Below are 20381 nucleotides of genomic sequence, written 5' to 3' on the forward strand. Positions count from 1 at the left end.
GAGCTCATCTAACTCTTCCATGTGTAATAGGTCTTAGAGTAAACGAGAGTTAGAACTTTTAATTTCATCTACGCCTTAAAGTTTGGAATACTTTTAAAAGTATTCATTTTGATTTCTCTTTTGTGAGATTGGGATTAGAACTTTTATTAAGGGAACTTATAAAACATTCTTCAAGCGGAAGAACATGATGAGAGAAGATGGAGAGATCTTTTTAGTTATCTAGGGTTCATTAATAAAAGATGTTGAATCCCAAAGATTGGAAAAGAATCGATAGTCATCTCCTATCAACCTTCAAAGAATGACATAAATCATGATGTCATAACAAGTTCAATAAATTAAATATACAAACTCCCACTAAAAGTAATTAAACATCCTGTATAGCAAAAGCAATACTCATATGAGCCACATGCTCAAGGAACCGCTTGGGTGGTAATGCCTTGGTAAACAGATCTACAATCATAGAGTTTATACCAATGTAATTGTCAATTGTTTAACCTAAACTCTTTCCTTCACAACCAAGAGTTCGAGAGCCACAAACTTTGACTTCCTCGAAGTCTTATTATTATTAGAAAATTTCTCAACGCAATTGTCATTACAAAATAACTTAAGTGGTCTTTGAATAAAATCCACAATACACAATCCCATGACAAAATTTTGCATCCATATCCCATGATTTGATGCCTAATAGCTTGCAATGAATTATGCTTCCATAATAGAAGATGCCCTAATGGATTGTTTGACACTCTCCTATGAGACATCACCTCCAACTAACATATAAATATAACAAGAAGTAGATTTCATTGTATCAATGCATCTAGAAAAATCGGAGTCAATATACCTATTCCTCAAGCTTCTCTGACCTGCTATACCTGAGCATGCGTTTCTTTGTCCTTTGTAAATATCGTAAAGCCCTTTTATCTGCTCTCCAATGTTCTAATCTTAGATTGCTCAAGGAATGTCCTATATCCCTGTTTTATATGCTATATCTGAACGAGTGCAGACTTGAGCTTACATTAAACTCCCTACTGTCGAAACATACAAAATATTTTCCATATTCCTTTTCTCAAATTTAACTTTGGGCGTTGATAAAGACTAAACTTGTCTACCTTAGCTACAAGTGGTATCTCCTGGTTTGCAATTTGCATGCAATATCTTTTAAACAGATTTTTGATATAATTTTATTGTGATAATCCTAGAATACCGAGAGATCAATCTCAGTGTATTTTAGTACCTAATACAAAAGAGGCATCACCAAGATTTTTCATCTCAAAATTCTTTGATATAAATTTATTGGTTTTACGCAAAAATTTATTTCATTGTTGGCAAGCAATATGTCATCAACATACAAAACCAGAAAAATGAATTTCCTTCCACTAAACTTATGGTAAATGCATTCTTCAAACAAATTCATCTCGAAACTAAATGAGAGAATCACTTGATAAAACTTTAGATACTATTGACGAGACGGCTGCTTGAGTCCATAGATAAATTTCTTGAGTTTACAAACCATCTTTTTTGGGTCATGCATCAGTAAAGTTTTCATTTTGTTTCATATAAATTGTCTAATCAATATCACCTTAACACCATCTGATGCAACTTTAATCTTGCATAACTGCACTTAAACTCCTTATAGTTGATGCATGTCTTACCGGTAACAATGGAGGGTCACAAGACCGATATTTATAGGTAAAGTAATTGAAAAGTACTTTAGTGGAATAAATAATATGAAAGTTAAATCTTACATATGAATCAAAAGATGAGATTATTATGTATTTGGTAAATGAGAGATTTAGATATTAGTTTTCTAAAAAAAAATGTGATTTTAAAAATCACCTTTAAATTTTTTTTCTCATTTTTTTGTTGTCAATTAGCATTTACCCCTGAAAAACCTCTAAAAACCTCAGTTGAGTCCTGAGGCTGAAACAAACACCCATAGTGCGAAACAACTCTTAGCATTTCGATAAGGTTATACTGATAATCATGTCAAGAGGAGCAAACAAGCTGGTAGAACAAGTGAAGCAATTCGCAGATTCTCAATACAAATTTATAACTAAGCATTATGGACAGCAGCTTATTGACATTTTTGAATTCCCCATTAAAGTTGTTCTTTCACCTTTCACTCTTGCTTATGACATTGCTGGTTCTGCCCCTCGTGGCTTTGGAATTCCCAAATTCATCTCTCAAGTTTCTTATTCTGCCATTTTTGTAAGTTTTTTTACTTACCCTTTTCAATTTTATGCGAAAATTGATCCTTTTGTTTAGCATATTGAATATAATCCAACATTAGTTAGATGGGTTGTCTACGGAATTGTTTAGCAATGGAAATATAAACTTGGGTCTGGAAAAGAAGGTCAAATAATTAAGATTGTGTGCAATTTCTATAAGATTGAGTGTTTATTTTGCTTGTTGGGTACTTGGGTGTAATTTACAATTTTTGTAAGTTTTTTTTACTTACCCTTTTCAATTTTATGCAAAAACTGAGCCTTTTGTTTAGCATATTGAATATAATCCAACATTTGTTTGATGGGTTGTTTATGGAACTGTTCAGCAACGGAAATATAAACTTGGGTCCAGAAAAAAACGTCAAATAATTAAGATTGTGTGCAATTTCTTTAAGAATTGAGTGTTTATTTTGTCTGTTGGGTAATTGGGTGTAATTTAATATTTTAAAGTTTTTTTTACTTACCCTTTTCAATTTTATGCAAAAAATTGAGCCTTTTGTTTAGCAAATTGATTATAACCCAACATTTGTTTAATGGGTTATTTATGGAACTGTGTAGCAATGGAAATATAAACTTGGGTCCAGCAAGAAACTTCAAATGATTAAGATTGTTTGCAATTTCTTTAAGAATTGAGTGTTTATTTTGCTTGTTGGGTACTGGGTGTAATTTATGATTCTTTATGTTTTTTTTTACTTACCCTTTTCAATTTTATGGAAAAGTTGAGCCTTTTGTTTAGCATATTGAAATTAATCCAACATTTGTTTGATGAGTTGTTTATGGAACTGTTTAGCAATGGAAATATAAATTTGGGTCCAGAAAAAAAGTCAAATAATTAAGATTTTGTGCAATTTCTTTAAGAATTGAGTGTTTGTTTTGCTTGTTGGTTACTTGGGTGTAATTTATGATTTTTTGCCAAGCATTAACTAAGATGCATACATAAAAATGATGTTGTAAGATTGTATATTGTCAACTTTTCAATATACATTGAATAATGGGCCTTGTGCTACTCATGAAAGAGGAAAGGAGTTGGAACATTGATAGGTTTAGCTGGGTGTTTCCTTGCTAAAACTGATTGGGAATCTGGAAACCTAACTTCTTCGGCTTATAAGATAATTATTTCTCTCTTTTTCTTCCTTGTGGGATAACTCATATTTTGAATTAATAGAAACCTTTACACTGAGTTGAATAATATACCAGGAGTCAGGACAGTAAGATAAAAGAAGCTGGATAAATTATTTATATTTCTATTTATATCGAAGAAATGATGATAATATTCTATGCCCTTAAGGTATGAAAGATGTGCTTGGTTTTGTTAAAGATTATTTCTGGAATGCTTTCAGGTAGTTGCTACTCTTGGAACTTGGGATATCGCGTTCGAGCTAGGGAAGAAGGTGATATGTCAAAGGTGCTTTGAATCTACCTTCCTCTGTTAGTCCTTGCTTTCAGCTCCTGTTAATCCCTAAAAGAGAGACTACTGATTTTCAAAAATTATTTTGAGTGTTTAGCACTTCATCTTCCTTTTTGCTAGTTGAAGGAGTCCTTGTATTCTTTTAATTACCTTCTTCTCTCTTTTGGTAGATCTTTCTCCTTCATAAGCATTGAGTTTAAAGCTATGTTAGTGTTGCTTGTGAGTATACAACATATCGAAGTTCTTTGAGAAAACTTCCTTCATGTTTTTTTTTTCTGATGGTTATCAATTGTGGGGTGCTTGTTTTCTTTTGAGGTCTTCGGCTGAGTACTCCGACACATCTTGTTATTGTAACCTCTTTTTTATTGTAGAGATTGCCGAACTTGTAATGGATGGCAGGCATTACAGTGTACTATGTGCAAAGGCACCGGGGAGGTACGCTATCAAGTGAAAAATTACACCTTGAAGAGGTGCGCCTGCTTTTATTTTGTTAAGATTCATTTTTGTGATTATTTCCGAGTAGTATTTTCATATAAGAAAGAATCTTAAAGGAAACATTGGCATTTGTTCGATTATTACATGTGATTCTGACAATTTTTGGGGATTTTGGCAGTGGAGAAAAAACCACAGCTGAGTCTGTTGCAGATGCAATTGTCAATAATCAAGCTGAGCTGTTTCATGTTCCTTCTGCCCTTGATTTCCATTCACCATTGCCATCAAAGGATTGTCCTACTTGTGATGGAACAGTAAGACTACGTACTATAGTAGTGGTGATATATGTTTGTATCCAACTATTTCTTGTTTTAGCGATACCCCAAACCTCTGGAACCTGTTTCATTCTGTGAGTGTATGAGTCTTATTGTCCAGTGTTTCTGCAACACTTTGGGTTTTCTCAATTGGTAGAGCTTTTCGTTGTGGTGTTCCAGGGTGTGATGAAATGTCCTGAATGCAAGAATAAATTACAGATTCGGATCTCTGCTGATGATGTAAGTGCCTCAACGTCTGAACATTTCCTAGTTCTTTACCAATCTTTCTATATTGTCTGCCTCACATAAATGTATGTCATTTCTATGCTTTATAACTACAGTTGTTTGTTTTATTTATTGGCTGTGATTTGATTTGAGGACGATCCAATGATATTCTCAATAAAAATTTTGAGATCCTTAGAGATATTGAAATGGAATTGGTAGTTTATCTCTTGTTGTTGTCCAAAACGAATCTTTTTCTTTGTTCACTTCTATGTTATTTTGGTGCTAATAATTATATAATATATGGTTTGAGTTACTATTAATTAACAACAATTTGAAAACCTTAATGCCAAGATATGAGGTTTGGCACATAAATCAACACGAATGAACGTAATAGATCATCTTTTCTATTCATTCCTATTAAACGCTATACGGTCCTTCATACCTAATTACTCACCATATAAAGTCTCATGACCTCTTTTGTAATCTTCATTTGCTTACTATTGATTATCATAATTCCTTCGTCATACATTGTCATATACAAGATAGAGGGGTATGTTGGGTATTTTAGTACAAGTTAGTTAGTTAGTATAGGGGAGAGGAAACTAGTATAAATAAGGAAGAATGAGTACGGAAACATATCATGATATTTTGTAAACACTTTTGGTGAGACTTATGCTCATTATTGAAAGAGTGTAAGTCTCTTAAATGCTTGTAAATTGTAATATCTTGTTTTTCTATCAAATACATCAAGAAACTCTACATTTCCATTCCATACTCTCATGGCATATCAATTAACTGCTGCAGTCCCTTGAAACTTGTATATTCAGAGCTGAACCAATGTGAAATTTTTCAGTATTTGACGATTTCGAGTTGGGCATACATTTCCATACAGTGAAAGCTCCAATGGAAGATGACTCAGAACAATTGCAATAAACAATTCAAGAAATGGATTTTATGAAATGTTTACGTGGTACAACAACGAGACAATGGAAATATAACAGCAATTGCAAAAAACATACATGGAGATGATAGAAAACACCAAAAGCGTTTTTCACAAGTCAAGAAAATCTTGTTGGAAATAAGAAAGCAACCTAAAACATGGTTTCCTTTAGGTGATATCTCTTTCAAAGAAAATGATTGCGCTAAAGAACATACTGATGAAATTAATAGGATAGAGAAGAGCAAATTCCAGAAACGCCGTCGAGTGAGAAGATTTATATTAAGATGAATTTAAATCTTTCCTTCAATGTTGAAGGCTTTAAAGAGAGAAAACGTAATCCAATCAAGAAAACTTGTTTCACAGAAAAACCTCAAAAAATTATTGGATGGAATTGTTCGAGTGCTCAGCGAAAAATTTAAGGGTGAGAAATTAGGGTTTCAAAAGAAGAAAAAAGAGAAAAGCAAGAAAAAAGGAAGAAGAAAGAAAGAGAAGCGAAGGAAAGTACCTGGGGAATGCTAGGACTCCGGTGAAGAGGTTGCGAAGGAGAGGAAATGGCGCTTTGGCCATCAATTGCGAAGTAGAGGAGGAAGAGGAGATAACTTAATGAGAAAGTTTAACTGAAAGATGGTCAGAATATGAAGCATCGCCAGCTATGGTGGTCTCTAATTGGTCATGGAAGACCACTGAAAAATAAGGCGAGAAACTGAGATTGAGCTGAAGGAAATGGTAGCGACCATGGAAATGTTTCCGATGAGTTGGTTGGTGAGAATGGCATTGACGATGATAGCATCAATAGAATAAGGAAAAGAGGGAAGGGGAAGAACAAAGGAAAGGTTGATAATTGGTTTTTCATTTCTTCCTTTGGTTCGAATGGGGATTATGAATTGGTTCAAGTTGGGTTGAGAAAAGATGTGGGAGAAAGAACAAATGCTGCCCTAAATAAAACTTTGTAGCTAATTTTGGGAAGCGAAATTTTCCTTTTGATGTGAGCTCTGTCACTTTACATGCACCCTTTTCTTCTTGGTGAGCTGTAATGGAAGGAGAAGCTATGAAGCTAAATTTCCTTTTTCTTCTTGCTTTTTCTTGATTAGCCGTATTGAAGGACCTAAGAGAGTTTTTAAAGCCAACTTTTTTATTTCCTTCCTTTATAACCACCCAATGTCTAATTCTCTTCTTTTTCACTCAAACTTTTTCTTTAAAATCCTCATGGTATACATGCAATTAGAATTTCTTTTCTATCCACCTTAAGGACAAGGGGAAACTTCAAGGGGTTGACAACGTCATATAGGGATAGAGGGGTGTATTTGGTATTTTTAGTATTAGTTAGTTAGTATAGAGATGGAAACTAGTATAAACACATAAGAATGAGTAGAAATACGTATCATAATCGTTCGTAAACACTTTAGGTTGAGTTCTAAACTCATTTTGGAAGAGTTGCAAGCCTATCGAAAGCTTGTATTTCTATCTTTGTAGTTCTTGAAACTCATTAACACCATATCAATTACATTTCTGCTTTTTTATATTGTCATGGCTTATCAATGGATTATTCAGCTCCAATGTGATTTGAAAATTGAATAACCATACTAACAATTATTATTCATAAGTCATAAGTTATTGATGCTGCACTTATGTGACTTTTGCCATTATTATTGGACTTTTGCCATTAAAATTGTAAGTTCATCTCACTTTATCTGGTTTTCATGTTCTCCGTCGAGAATTTCGAGTCCCGCAGCAGACCCTCGTATATACTATTTCTTCTCCGGCCAACTCCCTCTATGTTAGATCTTTCAGGACCACTGTCAGATCCACGTTCGGAATACCACAGCCACTATTTCACATTCTTTGGTGGTCTTCCTCAATGTTCACTCTTCGGCCAAAAAAAATGGCGTTTCCCATTCAAATTTTCTCTCTTAGGCATAGAGTAAAAATAAGGCCGTATCGTAAAGCTTTTCAATTTTATTAAATCGATATTATCCGTATTGTTAAGGTGTAAAAAACTGCATTTTCGACCGTTTCAAGCGATATTTCTTAGTTTAAGTCGAAATTTGGGGATACAACAACCCATCACCACCGCGACCGTATTCGTTACCACAATCGTCACCGTTACCGTATTTTTGCACTATGCTCTCTGGCGAACATTTGTGGTATCTTCCACCTTTTCTTCTTCTTTTTGTGAATCTTTCTTTCTTTCCTGTTTTCTATCACTTTCCTTCTTTTCATTCTTTCGTTTCCTTTCTCTTAGAGGTTTTCCTTTTGGTTTGTTTGGCAGGTTGACCACCGTTTGTGTGTTTATGGGTTGGTGATTAGAGTCTTGTGGTGAGGGAAAAAGTTTAGGTGAGTTTTGCTTTCTAGTTTGGGTTCGAATGGGTTCGTTGGTCAGATGGGAGCCACTCAATGACATTTTGGGGTGATGGAGTTATGACCAATGATAAAATCATGTAGCCAATATGCATCTATATTTTATCAAATGTTTCTCGAGTTGTATGAAATTGCAACGATGATTTTATGTATTCACCAAAAACCCTTGTACTTCTATCGATATGAACTAAAATTTATTAGTCCTTGTTAAACCTTCTGTAGTTGTTTGAACTTTTGAGCTTTAATCATTACTTATTAGCCTTAACTCATTAGTCAAACATTTGACCATTTTCTAGAATTTGTTTTATCTTACTAATTTGCTGATATATTATGGCAAAAGCTTTTCTGAATATTTTTCTTCGTCCCTTGCGTTACTCTTGCCATTTTCTTTTCAGATTATGGAGCCTCCTTGGCAAGCTTATAAGGTCTTGAAGAAAATGGACTATCCATATGAGGTAAGTGTCTAGGCTTATTTTCGCTGCCTCTCTTAATTACCTGTTTGCCTATTGTTTTCTTACTGTTGTATTCTGATATCTATGTCTTTAAAGTACTGTTTCTAAGAATCATGAGATTAGGATGTTGGCTATATCGGCAATATATATATTCTTCTCGGTATCTAGAACTTAGAAAAGCAAATTCTGATTTTTCTGACAGAAAAAAATTCAACATTTGATGTCCTATGTACCAACCTTTTAATCTCTGCTTATGACACTAGTGCAGGATAAAATCCATAATGATCAGTTTGCATAGAAACTTGAGGAATTAAGTGTTAGATAATGTAGATATCCTAGATCTTGTGTTCTAATATAACTCTTTAAAATTATTTGTTAGTATATTATTATTTTTTGATCAAGGAGGATGCTGTATTATAGTGCTGCTAAAAGATCATTATCTTTGGCTCTCAATTAGAATGAATGGCTTCTAATAGGGGCAGAGGGAACTACATAAGCTAAGCCACACTTGGTCAAAGATTGGAGTAAGGAATTATGGGTGAGAATTGGTGGGTTCAACATTCAACATTCAAGATTGGAGCAAGGAAATACGGCTTCCAATGTGACGTATACTAGTATCTTAGTTTTATCATATAGATGTGTTTGTGAAATTGGTGTTTGCACTTTTGTATGAACTTAGAGAAGGTATTAGGATTGGTCTCATGTTGTGGATAGTAAAATCGATTTCGGGGTTTAACTAACATTTTTTTGATAACCTAATAAATGCTTTATAGGCTGCGCTATGTAATGGCTTCGTATTACCTAACTTTGTAGATGATATCATAATGGTTTCGTTTAGCTTTGGCACTGATTTTAATTCTAACCTTCTTCTTACCTTCTAGGATTTTAATGCCTTTGTGCTTGATGTTCATTGTTTATGAATCCTATCCATATTTTTAATGAAATGGGTAGGGCTCATTCTTATTATTTATCCTGAAAGAAAAAAGAATAAGGAAAGCAGGTTGCATGCCACTTTGTGGGCTAATATGGTTCAGATGATGGTTGATTATACTCATTGTTCAGTAACCACTGACCTTGTTGATGCTTTTTTCGGCAGCATATTGTCCATAGCATGAAGGATCCAAGCATTGCTGCATTTTGGCTTCTTACCATGCCACAAATTGTTGGTGGATTCAACTTTGATGATGAAGTAAAACAGAAAATCTGGTGGCAGTACAAGGTTTATAATATTTTTTTGTATCAATTCCAAATTCAAAGATACTGTTACTTGAGCTCGTGCAGCCTATATTTGTTTATTTTTGTTAGAGAATTATCTATTGCCTGTTTTTTCCATGTAAAGCATGAAGTGGTTCTGAATCTGAAATTAAACAAATCTGAGTTTTAAGTTTTAACCCTCTAAATTTTGTTTGTATAGATCATCGGCGTATGAGCTAACATGTAAAGTCCATCCTTTGCAGTCTCCTTGGTTATATTTTCTTTTTTCTTTTTCTTCCTAGTAAAACCTACAGGACCAACTGTGAATCTCTCTTCAACTAATTTGTTTAAGGATAAATTTCGTTTTCGAGTAACTTGTGAGCTGTGTATTTCTTTGGACATTTTACTTGCTATACAGTTCAAATTCCAAAGGAATTTAAGTGCATGATGCTAGAAGAGATAATTATTGGCAGCTGCATTTGATAGTCATCATTGAATATACATCTGATCCCTCCCCCTACCACCACCTAGGTGAGAAGCTACCTAGTGGGATTGGGGACCTTAGGGTGATGCAATGTTGTATTATTTAAAATATTTCCATGCTATGAACATTATTGATTTATGGTAAAATATTTTTCTCTTGTAGGATTCAATGCGTTATGATCAATTGCGAGATGTGGTGGCTCAACGACAGCCTGGATGGGAATATTTGCAACAGGTAAGGGTTTTCCTTCATGCCTGTATATCAAGGTTTTGTATCCTGATTGTTTATAATTCCTGATGATGGGGTGAGGAGGATGTTTTCGGGAAAAAAAGGCCGTATCATGGTTTTCAATCTAGCATACTGATAAGAGCATTATAGAAGTGCAAGAAATGCATTGTAGGACGTTTCAAAGGTTATCTCATGATCTCGGCCGGTATTCGGCTTTACGATAGCTGCATCCATGGAAAAAAATCGCGGTCACGGATGCGGTGTGACTTTTGAACAAAAAATCACATAAAGAGAGTTTTGAACTTATAATTGCATCTTTGTTGTTGAACTACAATTATTATGCAATAATATGCAACTAGCTATTACAATTGCAATATTTGAGATTCTTTTAGCGTATAATTAATCAACATAAAACTATGAGTAAATATAATTTAAGTGATTGTAATAATTAAAGTTAATGGGTATTAATGAAATTTTAACGGGAAACAAACTGTGTTGTAACGGTGAAATATCGTTATAACGGAAAAATAACGGGCGTTAAACGTTACGTAACGATCAACGTGGTGTTTTGACCGTGAAATTTCATGCATCGTTATATAACGGGATTTAACGGCGCGGTAACTTTCAAACAGGTTATATAATGGGTGTTACGTAACGTAACGGGGGAGTTTTTATTCCATGGCTGCATCACCTTTGTTATCGATCACCATACACCGCAATTGCAATGAGAAAGCATTTGCAGCTGTGTTTGTTGGTCCTCAAATGATGGAAATACTTTAGCTGTTAATTGCAATATTGAATGAACAGGCACAATTTTAATCCTGTTATTTTAGCATGGTTTGATCTGCTTTGCTGTGAATATTTGAAACTTTTTAACATGTAAACTTTTCTTAGATAGGATTATATGATTTAGAAATAAAAGTTGTTTTTGTTGTTGACAGGCTTTAGTTTCACTTGATCCTGTCCGTGCTAGAGATGATCCTGTCGTAGTAAAAAATGTTCCTTACTACAAGGCAAAAAAGGCACTAGAGATGGAAGTCATGAAGATAACTCCTCCTCCACGACCAAAAAATTGGGGAGTAAGTATGATTTGTTTTCTTTGTATACCTTTTAACTGAAGGTTTACTTATGTAGGACTAAATAAAAATAAAGTTGAATGAAGTCAGCAATTCAATATATAGCACTGACTAAAGTCCTTGTAAATACCCGAGATATAAAAGTGTTTGTCATATAATAAGCTGGCCTCTTACTTTCTAGTGCCTAGGCCTTGTGCATGTTTGTCATTGTCAAGCTTATTATAGTCCGTGTCACTTTTTTGTTCTCTACAAGGCCGGGGGGAGCTGACTTTTGGAACATTAATATAAAGGAAAAAAATGTGGCAAAGACAACTGCTCCGTCCATATTGAGTTTGTCACTTAGCGAAATTGCACAGTTAGAGTATTTAATAATGTTTAATGGTGATGCTGTTAAAAATATGTTTAATGATGATTATGATTTACTACAAAATTGCTACAATATTATTTAGTTGTATTTTTCATTAATAGATATGAGCTACAATGCCATGATGGTTGTGTTTACTGTTATTGGGATTAATATATGCAAATACCTAATGTTTTTGGACATTGAAATTACCTAACTTAAAACTTCAAATTTTGGATGGATGGAGTGGAATTTTTTTAGTTTGACCTTTTTGTGTAAAGTGTGGTATGGTCTTCTGACCAGAGACCATAGTGTAAAAATGCAGTAACAGAACGCTGATGCGGTTATCATATCCCCTAAATATCGGTTGAAACCATAAGATATCCCTTGATACGGACCAAAACGCAGTTTTTTATACCTTTACAACGCGGGAAATCGGTTCGTTTATTTTGACAACCTTTAAAACGTGGCTGATGCGACGTGATGCGGCCTTGTTTTTATTCTATGCCAGGGACATTGTTTCTGTAGATGTAGCATATGACTGAAACATGGTTCTTTTTCTCAATAACATACAAGTCGTCTTGCAATTACAGGAATTAAATCTTCCATTAGATGCATCTTCATGGAGCAAGGATGACCTTAAGGATCCTAAGAAACTGTATGAGATGACTGTTCTTCTCAATGCTCAAAGGGAGATTGCTGAAAAAATTTTGGATGATCAGTGGGAGACAAGATGGCGACAGAATAAGGTTGGTCATTTTGGATGCTTCCCTGAGCATATATATATTTTTGATTGTACTCGAGCTAGCCAGATCTTCTTCACAATCCATGACATCTCCTTTTTTCTTTTTCTCCATGTTCAAATCGCCGCTATTGCAAACTAAATGGATTATCCAATCTGATATCTTCGTTCATTGTTAACTTCGTTATTCTCTAGGAATGTCTATATTACCATACTAGCTACAGTTTTCCAGGAAATATGTGGAAATTATTTTATATCCACAAAGGAAAACTCTTAGGAGCTATCTAATAAATATGACGGTTCGAGAAAAACTTGGACAATATTTCAGTAATTTAATTACATTAAGTGGCTCCCATCTAATATAATCTTTTTAGAATCAAACTGCCTAAAATTTCAATTCCATCACCCTAACATTGTCAACTAACAAAACTTTTAAACTTCTTGTTACTTGGGGCCTACCGTGACACCTTTTCTTCTATGTTACTGTTAGTCGTCTAAGTAAATGGTAGTTGTAGCCGTAGTTGTATAATTCATTGGCTTTGTTGAGAAATGCTTTTATATTAAGGGGGTTTGGGATATAAAATTTGTGAAAGTTCTAAACCAATTTGAATAGATACTAGGTAGTAAAAAGTCTCAATAGTATGAGCTCTATTTTTAATTTTTATGTTTGTAGAACAAATATTGCCTTGGACCTTCTTCGTTTTTTTGCAAGTTATCTGTAAAATCTTTTCGGTCTCAAAGAGTTCTGAATTGCAAACACGCGGGACTTGATGATTACAACTTTTGTTATGTTCATGGGTATGTGACGGAAAATTGGATGAATTAGGAGGGAAATGAACCCCGCTTGCTAGGATTATGGAATGAAGATTTAGGTAGCTTAATTGACACGTTTTTTTTCATCTAAATTAGGCAGTTTTTAAAATGTCATATTTATTAGGCATTTAGTTTTGATAGTTACTATTCTATATCATTCATTTCTCATGTTTAACCCTGATGAATATTAGCGTCATTAGAGTTGTGTTTTTAATTTACTAGGACAATATTCACAAATTATAAAATTTTTGATACTTCACACTCCTCTTTAACTAATTTGTAAACCAAAAAATATTCATTTTGAGTATAATACTTTCTTGTTACTTATGGATGGATACTACAAGAGGAGGGTGAATTGTTGTATGAGCTAGTTATAGCTTTTTTCAAATCTTTTGTGGAATTAAAGACGTAAAGTTGTAAAACATAAATGAAAGAGACACAATATTTTATGTGGAAACGTTTTAGGCCTAAATAGAAGGAAAAACCACAACCCCTGGGATTTCAAATTCTCTACTATGTTTTAGGCAATTCGTTACAATTACATAAAACAAACAAAACTAGGCCAACAATTCTCTTTCTCTTTCTCTCGCTTCTCACGAAGCTCACTTTCTCTCAGCTTCACTCAAGCTATCACGAGTCACTGGCCTCCTATTGAGTTCCTCTCCAAACTTAATGCTCTTGGGAATAGCCCCTTGTTCCCAGTCTCCAACTTCGAGCAAGCTATCACGAGACACAACCATCTTGAACTTAACTCAAAGTTCTCAGCTTTCTTATGTGGATTCACTCAAATCCCTCTTCTCCAAATTACAAGAGTTCACTCATACTCTCACTTCTCCAAATTATAAGAGTTCACTCAAACTCTCTACACTTCTCTCGAAGTACAAACTCATCGTTGGATGAGCATAAAACTCTACGTATTTAGGATATTATAATGAAACTTTAGATTATATTAATGTACTTGTGTAACGGAACATACCATTACACGACAGGAACTTCAGGAATAGACTTCAAATATGTATTTAGGATATTACGTGAAACTCAATATTTATGAAGCCCATCCTTTAATGAAGTAAACACTCTTGAGGAGTGAATACCCCATGGTGGAGTTGTGGAGACTCACTTTCTAATTGATTAACGGAAGTCTTTATATAAGAATGAGAAAAGGTATATTTCGGCAAGTTAAATTCCCACTACTTCCCATTAGTTATATAACTTACATGACCCTTATATTTAGGAAAGTGGAAATATAATGTCGGTTAATTAATTCTCCTTAACACCCATCTTCCTAAATTTAAGGGTGTTTATGACTTTTACTTTTTTCAATAACCAGTTTTTAATTTACGTAGAACATAATTTTGTTTTATTAGAAATCTTTTCACCGTAAAATATAATTTTGTTTTATATAAATTCTGTTCAAATAATCCCATAAAAATATTTAATAAAATCATATTTGAAAAGATATATTTTTTCTTATAAAACAATTAGATAAAATAGCTATTAAAAAGATGAGATATTTTTTCCTAAAAAATAGCAAACTAAAATTAAAATATCTCCATTAAACAAGTCACACGCGTTTTCTCTAGTGGAGTAAAACTATCCTATTTTCACTCCACTTTTTAAGGATTTATTTTACTAAAGGAGTTGATTATTTCAAAGAAAAACCTCTTAGTAAAACATGGAGTAAAAATCTCCTATTTTCACTCCACTTTTTAAGGGACGGTTTTTCTAAAGGAATTAATTATTTCAAGTAAAAAACCTCTTATTAAAATGTGGCCTATTTATAGAAAATTTTATCTTTTTAACTTCGTATTTAAAACAAATCATTTTAATAATAAATAAATTATTAAATTATTGATTTGTATTATTTTATACCTTATTGTGTTTTACGCAGATCTGTTAGCCATATATTCATTAGGGTGTTCCTAAACTGACTTATACTCGTTCTGTTAGGGACGGTGACCTGTTTTTAAACTGACTCATTCCTAAACTGACTTGTTCCGAGACAGAATCTTGTTCCTTCACTTATATTAACATATTCTATGTTGCATCATACTTACATGAAGCCTAGTACACTCATACTTGAATCTCCATGTCTCTGGTGATTGGCTTCGACTTCGAAGCTTCTCTTTAGAATTTCTCAGTTTGAATTTAATCTTTCAGACTTGATTTCCGAGAATATTGCATTGTCTCTGACTTATCAACACAAAAACAGTAGACTATTAGCCGGGAACAGTAGACCTCCTGTCTACCCTTTAACATCCTTAACAGATTTCAGCTTTTCTGGATATCACAAATTATCACAACTTTCTTGACCAATTCTTTACGTACTCTCATCCACGATCCTACTCCGGATCAGATATCTGTCCTGTACGATCTCTTAAAAACAAACTGTTCATTTATTTTGTTGTATGCTTTGAAATAACTTTTCACGTGATTGATGTTCTTGGGAACCTTCATATTTATAACCTATAACTTGTGCATGCACATCTTAACACATATTAGTTTGATAATCATCATTTGTTTATTATCATCAAAATCAATCATTACTCAACATTTCTTTTGATGAATAGTTGAATGAGATGCTGGATGAGAAGGTGCGACCTTATATTCAAAATGCTGAGAAGGTTGGTCTCTCTCCACCAATCGTCATGCATCCAGCAGCTGAAGATAAAAAGGTTTGTAATAGCTCTCTTTCATAAGCTCCTGTCACTGATCCGCCTGAAATGAGTTCAACTTATTGCTGAAAAAAATGATAGATATTACCTTTTGATTTCCTACATATTTTTGCTACTATACCACTCTATGAACTGTAGCTGTTTAGTTAACCTTTGTTTTACTTGATAATATTTCTAGAGATGACCCTGTCATAGTTTTTTTGGTTACAAATTATAATAGATTATTGTAAAACAGCCCATTGAATTATATGCACTTCTTGTTTATGTGAATTTGTTATCCTAACAAGGTTATAACAAGGATAAGGTTGTGTAGAGCCGGACCCCCTAAACCCACCATGGCGGGAGCCTTTTAATGGTATTAGGGTAATGGAATGCTTTTATCAATGACTCAGTTGTAGTTTAAAATGTTCCTTACTACAAGATAGAGGTGTTCAAAATAGACCGATGACTCGATATTTACCCGACCTTATAACCGAACTCGACTTGACCCGACTTCAAAATGAATTTAAAAGTAAGTAAAGATCAATGTGGACACAAGACCCGATTTTGAACCGTCCGGAAACATGTGACCCAAAATTGATCCGATGACTCAAATGAATATTTCTACTACAAGGCAAAAAAAGAACCAGAGATGGAAGTTGTGAAGCTAAAATTGGGAAGTAAGTTAAAAGCATCATTTGCCATACTGGTAAGACTGCAGGTTGACATCATTTAAAATTAAGTTAAGCCAAAAGGGTCGCCATATATTCAAATATTGAAATACTAAGATCCTAGTAATATCTGAGATATACATATGTCTGTTACTTAAGCTGAGATTCTACTTACGGCCTGAAATTGTGGACGGAGGGAGTGCTTTTGTAAAAATTGTTCTGCTTTTTCACCAATGACACTATTGATTTTAGAAGTAGCGTATGACTGAAACATGGTTCTCTATGTCCAATAATGTACTTTCTGTTTTGCGATTACAGGGATCAAATCTTCCATTAGATGAATCTTTTTGGAGTAATGATGACCTTAAAGATCCTAAGAAACTGTATGAGGCAACGGTTCTTCTCAACGCTCGAAGGGAAACCTCTGAGAAAATATTGGTTGAGCAGTTAGAGGCAAAATTGGAACAGAATAAGGTTGGTAATATTGGGCTAAAAGTTTTTTGTACCGTACTTGAGATGACCAGATTTTCTTTGCCCCTCCCCACTATTTCTTTGTCTCTAATATGCTGAAGTTTCTGTTGTTGCACACTGTATGGTTTATTTTGCTTTCTCGCTAATCCCGGGTTATGCTTTTGTCTATAACCTGGCATAGGGCTGAACGATAGTTATGAAAGCGGTAATATGTCGTCAAAATTACTTTTCTTACCTTTGCTAATCTATGGGGGACCAGTTTCAGCTTTGACTACATGGCTAGTGCCCTTAATTTGACTGAGAATGAGTGGAACACATTTGTGTTTAAAGATTAATTAGGATTCGAGAAAGCCCGTGTCTAGATTCTTCTGTTTGTCTTGTTATTGGTCAATAGTTGAAAGTTTTGTTATTTGGATGGCTTTAGAATCTGAAAAATATGAATTTAGGACGAGAAAAGAAATCGGATGAAGTCGCAAAGAACTTTATGACATGAGAGAAAGCCGTTCTAAATTAGTTAGTTTAGTAGTAGTTATAACTTATATTCTCCTTGAACGGCGTGTTTAGCTGTTGTATTCGTTGTCCTTTTACATGAATGACTGATGTTCTTTATTCAATTCCCGTGTAGGTTTTTTCACTACTCAATATTAGTATCATTAGGGGCTTAGGGCTATGTTTATGGTATCCCGGGAAAAACTTCGAGTATGGCTTTGTCTTTTTGACATTTTCAGTGTAATTTTTCTTGCATACATATTATTGGCTATTACGTCGTATTATGTTCTTGAGCGAAAACTAAATTCATTGAAAAAAATGGCCTTAACGGATGACCTAACCGTGAACTGTTTAAAACCAGCTTCTGTAGTTGCCTGGAATAGTATGCTTGTTCACTGTAGTCAATCGTTCTACTCATTGAGGTTTTCTTTCTCTTATGACGATGTTTTATCGATTGCAGCAGAAGTCAAGGCCACGAAGATGGTGGTTCTTTTGATGGAAGATCATACAAACACAGTGTTGTATTTTGAGAGACTGCTTGTTGCATCAGGAGCCTGTTAGATACTTCTATTTTCTTAGAATTTTCATTGCCTTTTGTTCATTCAAAACTTTTTAATCGCCAGATTGCATTCTGTTTCAAATGTCTTTATATTCTGATAGTTATTGGTCGTGTAAATCGAAAACGCAATATTTTTTCTTTGTTTCGACTTAGAAGAGATCAGATCAGATCAGACTAGTCTGTCAATTTCGGCACAAAATCAAGTCTCGAGTTACACCAGCTTTACAACAACTTAATCTCGGGTCATATCATATCAGATCAGATCATTGTTCAAAAAGTATAAATGTTAAGTACATCGGAGTTTTTTTTCTTTATTCCAAATGTTTTTGGTTCAAGTACAAAAATAGCATATCTTAAATAAAGTAAAAAATGTATAGAATAAACATGATTAATGCGTAAAATAGAAGAAAATAAAAGGTAAATGTTTTAGGCATTAGATGAAAATTAGCCAAGGTTCCTGGCACAATGGGTGATGTAGGTGCAGCCTCTATTGTAAGGGTTGGCCCTTGCATTAGAGTTGCAGTTATAGTAAGAGTGTCCTCGCCTGTTGCATGGTACGTTGTTCTTCTTCAATGCATCATAACTTATGTACCTGCGTCATCCATTTATTTTTTTACATCACATACGTTGGAATTTTTTTTTTCTTTTGTTTTCTTTTAACTTGTATTGTAAACTTACTATTTGGAGTGTCCGTTGTAAATCCAACTAAAGGAAGAGGGTTGTAACAGGTTAATGACAATCAACGTAAATATTCCAATGTTGGAATTACCACTTTTATATTATTTTTTTCTATTACATTTTCTTTGAATTACCTAATACAAAAATACTTTTGATAACATTTTCTTCAAGTTTTTTTTTATTTTTTTATTTTTTTAATTTTTTTTTATATATTATCATTATTATTATTATTATTATTATTATTATTATTATTATTATTATTATTATTAACAATGCATTAGAAAAAGTAATTATGAATAGGGATGGCAAGCAAACTAGGTTGGAGTAGGTGCAGTATATCCTCCCCATACCTATACCCATCTAAAATTTCATATTCATCATCCATATTGGTAAAAAATTTTATATCCATACCTGTCCATCTGGGTATTCATTCAAACCATCCCCACCCACTATCGTCTATTGGGTATATCTATCTTACACACACCTCAAATTCACTTCAAGTTCACGCTATATACTCCATCGATAGTTTTTAATAAAAATATACTCCATCATATAAATATTTAGTAACTTGTAGATTTGGGGAGGGGCGGGTGGAGATACAGTGGGGCAAGTGGATATGATGCAGGTAAGATATTTTGCCCATCACCTACTCAATATTCATGACGAATAAAGCTTTTCATACCCATATTCACCAACACCACCAAATTTATATCCACATCTGCATAAAGCTAGCACGCCGATGCTATGCAATACTCGTAGAATTATACCCTGTGCCATCCCTGATTATAAACGATTGTTTTTTACAACTAATTATAAGCAAATTAAAATCCTCATCAACGAATAGCTTGAGCCACGCACGTAGAAGAATAAGAGAAGGATCAAAAATCACATTTACCTTCTACGAGCTAATTGGCGACGGTCAGTAATTTCATTATCTTCTTCTTCTTCATCACCAATACAATCTCCTCTACGCCCATTACAAGTACGCATTATGGGTAGATTTCCGTCACCATCGACGGACAATCGAGACATTCCCCACGTAGATTTATCAAACGACATCGACTCCGTAACGATAATCAATGCCGCCACCGCAACAAGAGCTATCCATACTTTAGAAGCCATGCATACAATAATTAATTATCTTAATTGACTTCCTAGTTAAAAAAAATAAATAAAAAAATAAAAAAATTTTGAAGAAGAGAAAGAAGTGGAAAATATGGGTAATTCTTTTTTAAGGGTGTTTTGGTTTTCTATTTCTTCCCTTCTTGTCAAAAGACGTAGAATATCGAAATGAATATAGGATGTTATTAGAGTAAGGTAGGGAGATAAAGAGGGGAGATGGATGGTGGTAAAAAAACATAAGTAGCACTTAATTAATTGTTTTTAGGAAATAATTTTTAATTTTTTTTTATTTAAGAAATTACATTTATATTGGGTGTTTGAACGGAATTCTCGTATAGGTATGGTTGCTAGTGTTTTCCTGTTTGTGTGCTTGCATTGTGCATATAATGTGTTCAATGACTTTTTGCCTAAATATGGTCATATTATTTAGATGGGATATTGAGGTCATTTCGGTTGGTTTGTTAACCTTTAGATGCAAATTAAGGGTATATTTTTCTCTACTAATT

The 20381-nt window shown here is 33.8% G+C and overlaps 2 protein-coding genes across 3 annotated transcripts; one reads left to right on the forward strand and one right to left on the reverse strand.

Moving 5' to 3' along the window:
- The first annotated feature begins 1835 nt into the window (after window positions 1-1835).
- LOC130809454 (uncharacterized) lies at window positions 1836-18274 on the forward strand. 2 transcript variants are annotated; one of them, XM_057675245.1, is made up of 13 exons: window positions 1836-2205; window positions 3563-3627; window positions 4002-4100; window positions 4244-4376; window positions 4557-4616; window positions 8295-8354; window positions 9448-9570; window positions 10192-10263; window positions 11199-11336; window positions 12270-12425; window positions 15802-15906; window positions 16875-17030; window positions 17977-18274. In XM_057675245.1, exons 1-13 carry the CDS (start codon window positions 1981-1983, stop codon window positions 18010-18012), a joined length of 1428 nt encoding a protein of 475 aa, XP_057531228.1. In that variant the 5' UTR covers window positions 1836-1980; the 3' UTR covers window positions 18013-18274. The 2 variants fall into 2 exon arrangements, with proteins under 2 accessions (XP_057531228.1, XP_057531229.1); XM_057675246.1 differs by having other exon boundaries at window positions 17980-18274.
- Window positions 18275-18519: 245 nt separating this feature from the next.
- LOC130809467 (protein RALF-like 19) lies at window positions 18520-20132 on the reverse strand. Its single transcript, XM_057675261.1, has 2 exons — window positions 19649-20132; window positions 18520-18667 (listed from the first exon to the last, which is right to left on the reverse strand). The coding sequence occupies exons 1-2, from the start codon at window positions 19873-19875 to the stop codon at window positions 18520-18522; spliced, it is 375 nt and encodes a 124-aa protein (XP_057531244.1). The 5' UTR covers window positions 19876-20132.
- Between the last annotated feature and the right edge of the window lie 249 nt (window positions 20133-20381).

The sequence above is a fragment of the Amaranthus tricolor genome, chromosome 3 (assembly GCF_026212465.1).
Source record: "Amaranthus tricolor cultivar Red isolate AtriRed21 chromosome 3, ASM2621246v1, whole genome shotgun sequence".
Lineage (NCBI taxonomy): Eukaryota > Viridiplantae > Streptophyta > Magnoliopsida > Caryophyllales > Amaranthaceae > Amaranthus > Amaranthus tricolor.

What these genes read in the sequence shown, in the direction of transcription:
- LOC130809454 (XM_057675245.1), top strand. Translation starts at nt 1,981, where the DNA reads ATGTCAAGAGGAGCAAACAAGCTGGTAGAACAAGTGAAGCAATTCGCA. An exon ending in TTTCTTATTCTGCCATTTTT is followed by an intron (nt 2,206 to 3,562) that starts GTAAGTTTTTTT and finishes GAATGCTTTCAG; the next exon opens with GTAGTTGCTACTCTTGGAAC. An exon ending in CAAGATGGCGACAGAATAAG is followed by an intron (nt 12,426 to 15,801) that starts GTTGGTCATTTT and finishes TTTGATGAATAG; the next exon opens with TTGAATGAGATGCTGGATGA.
- LOC130809467 (XM_057675261.1), bottom strand. Translation starts at nt 19,875, where the DNA reads ATGGCTTCTAAAGTATGGATAGCTCTTGTTGCGGTGGCGGCATTGATT. An exon ending in CGCCAATTAGCTCGTAGAAG is followed by an intron (nt 18,668 to 19,648) that starts GTAAATGTGATT and finishes TGGATGACGCAG; the next exon opens with GTACATAAGTTATGATGCAT.